This window comes from Ammospiza nelsoni, chromosome 7, assembly GCF_027579445.1.
Source record: "Ammospiza nelsoni isolate bAmmNel1 chromosome 7, bAmmNel1.pri, whole genome shotgun sequence".
Taxonomy (NCBI): domain Eukaryota; kingdom Metazoa; phylum Chordata; class Aves; order Passeriformes; family Passerellidae; genus Ammospiza; species Ammospiza nelsoni.
The window spans coordinates 18866327-18878515 of record NC_080639.1 but is presented as its reverse complement, the minus strand read 5'-3'; the positions used below and the strand labels follow the sequence as shown (position 1 = coordinate 18878515).

The 12189-nt window shown below is 44.3% G+C and overlaps 1 protein-coding gene across 2 annotated transcripts in view; it reads right to left on the bottom strand.

The window, feature by feature from the left end:
* Positions 1-274: 274 nt before the first annotated feature.
* Positions 275-12189, bottom strand: part of WIPF1 (WAS/WASL interacting protein family member 1) — a 55989-nt gene continuing 44074 nt past the window's right edge. For both annotated transcript variants that reach the window (XM_059475690.1, XM_059475688.1), the window contains 4 exons: positions 10764-11513; positions 8110-8322; positions 6367-6480; positions 275-5056 (listed from right to left, as the gene is read on the bottom strand). In XM_059475690.1, coding sequence (XP_059331673.1) covers positions 5001-5056; positions 6367-6480; positions 8110-8322; positions 10764-11513 — 1133 coding nt within the window. In that variant the 3' untranslated portion in view covers positions 275-5000. The remainder of the gene's footprint in view (positions 5057-6366; positions 6481-8109; positions 8323-10763; positions 11514-12189) is intronic.

Here is a 12189-nt window from a genome sequence, read left to right as displayed (position 1 = left end):
TACAAGTACAGCATCACAAACCACTGGTTTTCAATCATTCTTTATCCTAAAGTAAACTCATTATTTCTCCTTATCTGCAGGTGTCCTTCACTGTATGTAGGACCAAAGTCCTCTGAGAATTACGCTGTGCTGCTGTCCCATAGCAGACAGGAGGAGGGGAACAGCTCACCCCAGCTCCTGCCAGGCCCACTGCTATGCTCCTGCTAAAGCCAACAAGTGCTTTTGTCAAAGAAGTAACTGTGTTTGTCCTCAATGTAACAGTCTGCACCAACAATTAAATAAAAGTAAAATTTATTTGGTATAGGACAGAAAAATAACAAAATCACTTACAAAATAAAGGTTAAGCAAAAAAATTCACAGAACCAGATTAATATTTTATAAAAAGCTCAAACTTTAAGCATCTGATAGAAATGTTACTTTTTGCTCAGCCTGTTTTATGTTTTATATTGCCCTCTTGTGTGGCTTTGGAAGTCCAAATTTAGATGTCTTCCTGTGCATGCATTAGTTTACACTAAGGAATATTTACCACAAACTGTATTTCAAAATGTCAACATACATAAAAGGTTACTCCCTTAAGACATGCTGTTTCCATTTTTGCTTTTTACATCTGCATACCTACATGCTGCATACTCACTGAGACCATACACACATGCCCTGCTTCTGCCTGAGTTATTCCAATACTCCAGTTTAGATTTTAACAGAATGGTCCAAACACATCCATCTTACAGGCTACAAGATCCCTGTTTTCTTCCAGTGTACATGAAGAACCATTCCATGAATTTGCCCTTAAAGTGCTCCTGGATATCTCAGGTGAGAGATTCTCCTTATTTTCTGCTGAATACTGCTTGAAAGATGAAGGCTCACACAATCTGTGTCCCGTGGAGTCAATGTACCGCTGTGTCAGGTCCTTGCACCCAGCTGTGAGACAAAGGTGTTCACACCACTGCCACGTGGAACTCCCAAGTGCACATCTGATACCCTATTTTTTACTCTAGTACTGGTAACAACATTCAGTTGGCTTTTATTTCCTTGGGCAATCTTCTCTTTTCCAGTGTCCTGTGGCCAAAGGGCCCTCTCTAGGTCTCTCAACATTTGACATTCTGCTTAAAATAATCTGTTTGATCACTCGACTCCATTCTTTATCTCCAAGGCAAAAAAGTACCGTTCCTATTCCCATACTTCTGTACAGAAGATTGCTGTTTTACAAGACATGTGATGCATGATAGCAGTTTAGCTCCTTTATCCCTTGCTCCAAGACAGATCTACAAGTGTCATGCAAACAGGTGATGCTGCAAGGAGAAACTACTGCCCAGTTTTTCAACTGACAATATAAGGAACTTCTTTCACAGTGCTGTCTTGCAGAAAAGAAAAAACAAACCTTATGATTCTTTTAGTGTTGGGAAATGCTGGATTTTAAACAAGAACTTTGCCATGTTATTTATTTCATTTTTAGAAATAGACACTTCCTGAATCACAAGCTGAGTTTCCTTTAACAACTCTGAACATTCATCACTGTGACCTCTTCTCCCAGTGGCTGGTGCAGAAAGTCATAACAAACATAACACATGCTTTTCTTCCAAAAATATAGAGCAGAAATTATTTTTACATGGTACAAAAGTTATTCTAATTTTATTTATGGAGTTGAATGAAACAAAAACAAACATCCATGGCTGTTGTCACACAGTGCAAGCCTCAGTGGTAACGTAAGACAGGTTGAGGTGTGAGGGTTTATAATACAATGCCATTGAAACAAACCCAGCAAATCTTAGATGCAAGCAGTGAATCCAATTTACTTCTGTAACCTCTGCAACCACACTGACTGAAGTCAGCTGGGCTGCGTGGACAGCAGCAGACACTGGTTTTGGGACAGGTCTGAATTTTGAGAGCAATACCAACAACTGATTGTGAAGCCACCCAGTGCCCACATACACCTCACCTGCACACTGATCCAGTGGCCTCTCCACGCACTGAGCTCCACCTGGAGTTGGCAGATTGAGCACACAACCACAGCAGGGCTTGGCTCAAACACTGTAAAATGCTACTGTCGGCACTGTGTACTTAGGACCTGGAAGAGCAATGTCTATTAATTCTTCTACTGAGACACAGAAAAATTGACTAAAAAATTCATAAGGCACCATTGATTCAACCTGTTTTGTATTATTCTTTTTTAACACTTCATAGTGAAATAAATACTTTAATACTGATCATATTGTAAATAGCTACTGCTACATGAAGCAATATATTGAATGATAAAATGCTGCGTTGTTCTGGAATATATCTAGGGACTTTTACAGCAAAACATATAAGTGGAAATGCTGTTGTTATGTGAAAAAAAATGCTCCTTTCTGCAGTATTAAGCTATTTTACATGTACGCCAAACATATATTCTGAAGAGTTTTCTAGAGTAAAAAATAATTTCTAAAACCTAAGCAGCTCAGGATTCTTGGCTTGTTAACCTGGGGCCTTTTACATAGCACATTTTAAAGTGAAACTGAAGCTGGTTTTCCAAGTCTTTGGTAGTGGTCCAGATTTCTGGTCAAAAAACCTTGCTGAAACAATCAAATACAGGATATTTTGAATTATACAGAGTATTGGAAGAACACTGGGCAGCATTTTCATTGACTTACCAAAGTAAAACAGTTATGTTGGAAGCAGGTAAGTTATAAAAAAATATAATTTCTGGAGGGCTGGGGTTTTTTTTGGCTACATAGCTATTTGGATATTAACAAAGATTTGGCAAGTCAAGGTACTGAAAATATTGTATTCTTAAATTCAAACTGTTGTTCCTTATAAAAGTATTAAGTGCTTCTGTTTTAAAATATGAATACAATAATTTATCCTTTAAGTTATTAGCCTAAAAATCTTATTTGGACTTCTATTCACAAAATAGTATCCCAAAGAGACAGGCATTTGAAGTGACATCCATAAAATACATACACAAATTCAGCATTGTGCCAGGTTTGATCCCAAGGTGCACCTGTCACACGGAGGTCCCACCAGTATCTGTTTAAGGAACTCTTACAGCCACGATCCTGCAATTGGATGCAGCTACATCCCTGCGCCTGCGCATTTCATTGCAGGTTCACGACCACGAACAGTAACTACAAATAGGTCACTAGATACAAAAATGTAAAAAACATGCTGGAAAAATGCTGTCACAGCTAACAAGATTCTGTAAACAAACACTGAAAAGACCAAATCAAATTTGATCTGGCCAAATCCAACTCTAGTCTCATCTCCTTCAATGTGATTGCCAGGCAGAAAGCAGATCTGCCCCTCCCTGCTCACAGACAGAGCAAAAAGCCCTATTCACAGACCTTTCAGCAGGGTCCAGACTCTCTTTGGCTAAATTCCCCAGATTTTCAAGGACTGACCTCATTCTAACCACAGAGTGTACTTAGGATATCTCCCATGCTAGAGAAACATTTTCTTAACCTACATGACTAGTTTCTATGTTTTATTTTGGGTTTTTTTGAGCAACACCCTGTGAAGCACAGCTGCTGACACAGGCTTGGTAGGGATCCCAAGGAAAACACTGAAGAAATATACTGCTGATGAGACTGAGAGGATATTTTTCAGAGGTCCAATTAATAAAGAGCTATCATTGACCACCAATATGTCAAACCCAGAATTATAATCTTCCTCTAATTTCCAAAGGCATTTTATACACACTTAGACCCACTTGTAAAATTCACTCATACAATGAGCTCTTTTCTTATACACAAAATTCAAAAGCCATTAAACATATTAACCACTTGCCACAATGTTAGAATACTTTACTCTTTCTTCTATCATAAGCCTTGCAGCTCTCTGTAGAGATTCCTTTCAGCAAAGTTTGAAAGGACAAGCTTCATAGCCAAATCTTTCCATTTCTCTTGAACCAATGCAGACAGCAAATTTTGGATGCTCCCACTTGAATGTACAACCCCCAAACCCCTCTCACAACATCAAAGGGCTTTCACTGAGGAACATTTTTGACCTTGGCCGCTCTACCATAATGGAAATCAAACACAAGCTCTCTGAGACTCGTCACCTAAGTGCCAAGAAGCTTTTTAAGTCAAACCCCATCATTTAGTTGTACCAAAGAAACAACTGGGAAGCAGTCTGTGGAGCACTGGCACTATTGATGCTTTACAGGAGGAGCCTGTAACTACAATAATTGCTGTGTTTGCACTCAGACTACCTTCTGAGGACTCCTCACATGCACTATCAGGTAGAGGGCATTACAGCAATCCAAGGCACAGATGACAGGATGTGGGTTGGTCCACATAAGAGTAGGACAGAATTAGGTCACAGAACACATAACACTATTAAAAAATAGGAAAGAGGGTTAAAAAAATATATTTTTATGCTAATGAATTCTTCACTTGTGCTTTTCTTTGGAAGATTCTCTGAAGATAAAAACAAGGCCAGGGACACTCCATCCTTGAGGCAGGATGTGTTGTGCATTGTTTAAGATTTGCTTGACTAAGCTGAAGTAAAAAAGTTAAAGATGAACTCTTTGTCACAATGTAGTAGGTCTATGGCTTGCAGAAGCAGATAGGCTGAGTTAGGCATGCAAAGAAGGATCCAGGGGACTCTTGGCTACACTTTTTACCCAGCAACTGTTTTTTTAAGCATCAAATACTTTATCATTAAAATAATACAACTACTGTACCCAAAGTGAATGAAACAGCTTTGTTCAAGCTCTATCAAATTCAAAGCCAAACTTCCCACGGAGCTCTCCAGGGGACAGGGTTGGACATGGTAAGCATGATGCACCTACATTCTGTAGGGTCCACAAAATGCCTGCAGTTTAAGCAAATAAAAGTCAGAGCTCTGAGCAACTATAGTCCATAAGCCACATCTATTACTTCTGTAATAGACTGAAGTTTGTTCCAGCTGACAAGCCAAAAGTGGAAATCAATCAGGACAGACAACTTTCCAGTCATGTGGACAGGAGAGCTGACTTGAAGGAAACTTGAGAGCAGATGTCACCCAAAGATGGGCCAGAACCCATTTCACCTTGGGATAGGCGGGAGCGGGGGGGCACCTCTTTCTTTTCGGACAGAACCACCTAAAAGAGAAAGAAGGGTTTTTGGTGTTACTCCTCCTGAAATACTCCTTCTTTTGAAGGGGGAGTTTACATCCAAGCAAATAATTCAGTAACTGTTGAAGATCTACTAATTTTCATGCCTGGCCATTAAAAAAAAACAAAACCAGCAAATCTTTGTAGAGTTCCTGGTTTGTTTATTAAACAACACCAGAACTTCAAACACTGTAAAATAACGTTTTTAACTAACGCTATCCCAAATGCCTGGAAAGTGTATGTATTTTGGTCCGTTTTCCCCTTCCTAAAATGGACTGCTGGTTCCTGTTAGCCTTACTAATTTATGTGAACACACAACTTCTCAGTGCTACTTGCCATACGTGCAAATCTCAACAAACTGGCAAGCTCTAAACACAATAAAATTTCAAAGCTCTTCATGTTTTTCCCTATATGAAAATCTTCACATCAAACTCACAAATGAAAACACAAAAAAATGGACATGTTACTTTGCCTTCCTTTGTGGACTAATACAAATGGGATGAAAGCTAACAGGGCAAAGTGAACAGTCAGAGACTAACAGGAATCTCTGCCTCAAACCAAAACTTCATCATCTGGAAACAGGAGAGAAGCATCAGCATTTACAGATGATTACATGATAACTGTGAGCCACCAATGTCACTGGTTGTAAAAGAAGCAATTGATCCTTGGGTGTATCAGGCAAAATACCACAAAAAAAAGATAGGAAACATTCATGCTGCTGTAGAAGGAATGTTTGAAACCTGAGCTGGAACAGCATGTAACAGATTGGAAAAGACAAAAACAAACAAAGTGTATACCTAAGCAGCTCTGCTAATCAGAGAACATGGCTTGGAAGCAGAGTGTAGTACATTCAGATTTACTCAGCCCAGCAAAACAAAAACTGAGAGGAGGATGTGACTGTTGTCTTAAAAAACATAAGAGTTTAACACACAAGAAGAGAGGAACACTAAACTCAAGGATGATGCTGGCACAAAAATAAATGGCACAAAAATGCATTAATTTAGATGAGAAATGAAAAGAAAGTTCTGAGGGATTTTGTGGTTCTGGCTGCCTAGAGCAGAAGGGCTGACTATAATGGCAGAGTTGGCCACTTACAGTACATGTTTCAACTTAAAAAAACAAACAATTCCCCACTCAAAAAGTTTTAGAGGGCTTGTACCTATGAACTTGCATTTAGCTTTTCCAGTGTGGTGAGGAAGGATGACCAGACTGGTAGCCTGAGAACTCTGGAAACCTCATCATCCAGATTCTTCCCCATACACTTGATTTTACGACAACACACTGAAATTCCAACTTACCTCTACTGTCATTTCTTGCTAGTTTACTGGGATAACTTCTGTTCATGGGTACATATGGCTCTGGAGGTGGCAAATCAGATATCGGATGAAAAGAAAATCTGCTTTCCCATTCATCTGAAAAAAATCCCATGCAATTTACTCATTAGTTTTCTGATATAGCTTAGGAAAGTCAATTGACACTGACATCATGTTTAATGCATGTTTTAAATTGCAAAATGCTTACACAGCTGCGTACTGAACCAGCATTCTCTTAGGAAGTCAGGGAAGATGATGCTTTAGGTTAATTTGGGAATGAAAATTTCTATCAAACCGATCATTTTGCCAGTTTAATGCAAAATTACAGATCAGGAAAACAGCCACAATTCCACTAAAATAAGTCTTACTCTCCCTTCCATGTATAACAGATCTGCTTTTTTAACACACACACATATGTGCTACCAGAACTGCCTTGTTTCACCTACTTCAAAACAGTATTTTGCTCCTGGTATGGAATTTACCCATATTCAAGTGTCATTGATATACCAAGCTCAAAAGCATAATCCCATAAGCACTGTTTCTTCTCTCTTAGTATTTATACTGGAGGGAGAAAAATACCCATTATGCTAAAATTTATGACAGAGAATCCTGTATATAACTAGTGTCAAAAATGGAAAAATGTATAAATGTATCACTTGAAGCTATATCTCTTTAGACTACAGGGGCCCTTTTGCTGTACTTACTGAGTCTATAGAAGTCTAAATAAAGCAAGCATACCAGTTTCTTCATTGAAATAATAGGAAATGTTCCAAAAGCCCTGTTCTGCACCAGATTTTGAAAGCCTAAAGAAGAAAGTGCAGGCTAACTTAAACTTTGTTATTTCTTCACTTGCTTCCTTCAGGACTTTGCAACCATAACTTTATTCAGATATTGCTGTATTTTACTGCATAATGTAATGAACAGCTCAGTTAGTTCTACCTGGCATTTGTACATGTGGTTATTGGCTGGATCCAGTTTCTCTATGTTTACTTCCAATGGCTGCGATCAGAAACCAGTGTGTAAAGCAGCTGCATGTTCTGAACCCTGCAAATGGCTTGTGTAGGAAGAAATGTGCCTGTGATCCTTCTGCCTCACCTGATGTGTGAAGATGTTTAAAAAGCCTGAGTTATAGTTTCATTTTCTGTTTGCTTTTTTCTAACCTTATAAATGTCAGGAATACCAATTTTGGCCTTACATAATTAACTGAAGGATTTATCTGTTCTATGCAAGTAGAAAACAATTAAAAAGAAAAGCATGACAAATCTTTAAAACAGCAATCTTGGACCTCATCTTTTTAATAAACACTAGCAGAAATAGATACTTGACATTTTCAGCAATGTTCTGACAATCTCTTCCCTCATCTGTTTTTCAGCCTTTGAGTCATCGAACTTGTTCCGACTTCCGAAGTGTCAGTGTAGCTGTGGTTTGAATGCATATTAGAGCTGAAACAATTCCCTTGCTTTTTTCAGGGAACAGGGTTTGAAAAAACTTTTCAAAGGGTTATTTTGGAGACTGTATTGATGACTTTGCAATTCTGCTCTATGTATAGCATATTTATTCTGTTCTTACTTGCCACGGTTAACTGAGACCCAAGTGACACCTCTGTTGGTCAGAAATCAAAGGCTGCCACTAGAAACAAAGTCTCTATCCTAAACCTCCTTTGAGGTATTAGGGCCAAAAGCCCCTACACCTTCTCTGCGGAGGGCAAAGAGCAGGGAGGTGGCTCACCATCACCGGGATCCTGGAAGCCGTTTCTGACAGCTGCCGAGGGCGGCGGTGGCGGCGGCGGCGCTGCGGAGCCGGGTCGGTCGGGGGGCAGCGGAGGCCGCGGCCCGGCCCTCGGGCTGTCCAGGCCTGCCCGGGACGGCAGCTGCGGGGCGCTGGGCAGAGCCCGCGAGGTGCTTCCGTTCCTGCTGATGGGGGGAGGCGGTGGGAGCGGGCCTGGAGCAAGGCAAGCAGCAAACACACAGATGCTGTTAACACCAGGGGTTACTCTGCCAGTGGAAAGCCCCTGCTGGCATCCCAAGGCCTCCTGCTAACAAAAAGGGTTGCTTCAGGACCCAAGGGGTAATGGCCCTCAGCACCCACTTCCCTGCTCTCCAGGGATTTAGTGCTGATTTGCAGAGTACAGCTCAGAGAGCAGGTATATCTAAACATAAACACACTGCAGTGTCCACACTCGTATTCCCCTCAGCTACAAAAGCCTCCGTAAAGGTCCTGGCTACTTTTAAACCACTCAAAATTAACAGTGGCCACACCAAGCAGAAGTCACAGCTGGAATTCAGGGTGCTGTGGAGATCCAAACCATAACACATTTCCTTTTTATGGACCACTGCAAGGCAAGAGGACATGCAGCAGAAGGCACCTGCTACCTTCAGAGGCTCTCTGTCCATAGGGGTGGTTCCCTCTGGGTGTGCGGTGCCCACAGGGGAGCTCTGCCCGGGAGTGGCCGCGTGAAGCAGCAGCTCATCAGCTCACTCATTTACAAACAAATGAGCTGTATGACAGGTTTTTCAGTAGCTGGAGCATATCCATCTCCCTGAAAGCTGGAAACAGACCTCACACATAGACTGGCATTTCCAGTGTTTGTGTATCTGTAACTGACACGGACGTGACAGGTCAAATATGAAGGCACAGCCTACGTAACACAGACCCAGGGCTGCCCTGAGGGCAGGGGAAGGGCGCTTCTACAAGACAAGTAAATAAAGACAGCAAAGCTGCTTCTGCCAGGGAGAGAAGTGCCCATGGTTAGGACACAAGAAGGTGAAGCAGAGGGTGTGGAGAGTTATGCATGTTCAAAAGTCTCACTACCTCTGTTTGGGGCAGTTGAGCAATTGACAATTATGTTAATTTTCAATAAATGCTTCCCTGTCTTGATGAAATCTATCTACAGACATGCACTTTGAAAAAGAGAGCAGTAGATACTGTGTCTCCAGCAAAAAGCATTGAAACATTTCAAGAAACATGCTGTACTTTGTGTATTTTTGCTCCCCTTCTTATTTTACAAATTACTGAAGTTTGCCTTCAGGGAATGGTTTCAAAAAATGAGAAGCATTCAGCAACTTTCAGAATAGTTTTGCTTGCTTTCTCTAAACCTGGCTAAACTCCACTGTCTATACTGAACTACTGCAGACTAGGTGCATTCATGTTTAGAATGTACTGCTACAACTTCCTTCTACTTACTGAGCTGGAATTGAGCCAAAAGAAAGTTAGTGCAGGTTTGCTAAAACCATCTGCCAAAGAAAAGGGTCAAGTAGGAAAGCAATGGTGGCAGCCAAGGCCACCACAGAACAAACTCTTAGAGTGACTGAATAATTGCAGACATTCTCTGCAACTTTGACCCATCAATTTGGTCAATTGTAATGGGATTTCTTTGATTTATCTACTGCAGGCTGCACTAGCATTGCGCCATCCTCTAGGCTGGCAACCAGCTCCACAAACACAGTTACAGAGCCACTGTTTTCTGTACAGCTGCTGTAGGTGTTGGAGCTCCAGACTGGTTCAAGGATCTGGAAAGCAACATAGCTGTCTGTGGGAGCTCCCATCACATTCATTTCTCTTGTCTAGGAGTAGGCAGGCTAGAGATGATTTCTGAGTTTATTCCAAAGGATGAAATGAAAAGGCAACTCTATGGAGTTTCCCAGCAGTATCTTCTGTGCGATGCTTTTCTCCACCTGTTACAGGGTTTGATTGTGCCTAAATTCTCTCATCTCAAGGGACACCTATCAGGTATCAGAGAGCTGAGTTATGATGTGGAATTCTTAAAAGTTATGAACAACAGTTGTCACAGAGGACAATGTACATTATGAAATTGGTCAAAGGAGATGATTCTACTCTTAGTCTACTTTGATATGTACGTACCGTAAGTAATAACACTTAGTCACGCAGTAACAAGTGCTATTACATTTAACAACTGTTGGCCAGGTCTTTGATTAAAGCTGTTGTATTTGACTGTGCTTGTGCCTCTGAACACGTAGAAGGTCAGGTTCCACAAACCTCCACTCGCGAGAATGCAACCATTAACTCACACTGTTTGACTCGGGAAGTCAGATGCTGCCACTTTACCAGAAGCTGCTTTGCATCAAAGAAAGTAATGGGGAAATCCCTTTGCAACTCTGGTCAATTACAGTGACTATAATGAAAGTCACCAAAATCTATAAAAGCACACGTGAGCACACTGGTGATGCACTGTGACTTTCCTTAAGCCACCCTGACGACCACACACCCTCACTTCCAACTGCAGAATTCCTAGTGCCTAACAGGGATGTCATCCTGGGAGGTGTTTTTTCTGCATGTGAAACTGGCACGGGCATGGCCTAAGCACCCTCTCCTCGTGCCACCTGTCCCGTTCAAGCCCCCTCTCCCCCGCCCCCGCTCCCTACCTGAGCGGCCGGGCGGGTCTCTGACGGGCGGCGGCGGTCTCTCTCCGGGCGGCGGGGGCAGCGGTCCGGAGCGGCCCCCGCCGGGCGCCGGGCACGACCCCAGCGAGAGGTTCCTCTGCGGCAGCCGCGGCATCTCGTCGCCGCCGGCGGGGGCGGGCGGCACCGGGGGCGGCCCCGGCCTGCTGGGGGGCAGCGGGGGCGCCGGGGCGCCGAGGGCGGGCCGGGGGGCGGCGGGCACGGGCGGCTTGCTGTTCTGCGGCGGCGGCGGGGGCAGAGACGCCTCCCGGGCGGCGGGCGGCCGGTGCCCGGCGGGGGGCGGCGGCGGGGGCGGCGGTTTGTCCTCGGCCGGCCGGCCCGGGGTGGGCGGCAGCGGCGGCCGGCCCGAGAAGGGGGACGGCGCGCCGGGGCCCGGCTGCCGGAGGGGCGCGGCCGACCCCGCGGCCCGGCTGCCCGGGAAGGGCGGGGGCGAGGGCCCCAGGCTGGGCTGCCGGCTCAGCCCGGGCACCGGCGGCGAGCCCCGGTTGTGCAGGCTGGAGGCGATGGGCCGGGGCGTGCTGGGCACCGGCGGCGGCGCCGCCTCGGGCTTCGAGCCGGCGTCGGGCCTCGGCGGCGGCACGCGGCTCCTCTGCGGGTCCGGGGCGGCGGTGCGCGGCCCCGGGAAGCGCGGCGGGCCGCTCGGCGGGGAGAAGGGCTTGGCGGCGGCGGAGCGGCCTCCGGGCGGCAGGACGGGCGGCCGGCCTCCCCCGGCGTCTGCGGACACAGGACAGGGAGCATCAGCGCCGTGGCACCGGGGCCGCGGCTCCCGAGGGTCTGCGAACGGCCAGGGCGCAGCCGGGCACGGGGCACCCCTGCCTTGAGGCTCAGCCCCAATGCCGGTACCATTGGGAAACCGCTCCAGGGTACCGGGTGACATCCTGATATTGCTGAGGAGGCACGAGTTAAGTGGCCACAAAGTAATACAGCCATCATACACCAACCAGTAAAACGGGAAGGGAAGAAATTGTGAGGAACAAGTACCGAACAGCATCAACCTGAGAGCAAAGAAATCTCAGCCTTTAAATTACATTTAACAACAAAAGGTCATCAAAAAGCTCTTTTCAGCCCTTTCTAGTAGCTGTGATCTAAGGATGTAGTTATGCACATCAGGAAGAAGGCCTTGCAGTTCGCAAGTACTGCTCTGCGATGCCAGGAACTTTTGTATTAATACAAGTTCCCAAAAATAAACTGTGACACAATCGAAAATACCAGCTCTGAGAGACTGTTTTGTACACATGTGCTGGAAAATTATGTTAGGCTATAAAATACGTAATATTTGTAACATTCTACAATCTCCATAGCATAGTCCTTCTTCAACAAGTATGAAATCCTATGTCCTTGAACTTAAACTCAGTGACCCCAGATGTCATCATTTAAAGGGGCATGAGGC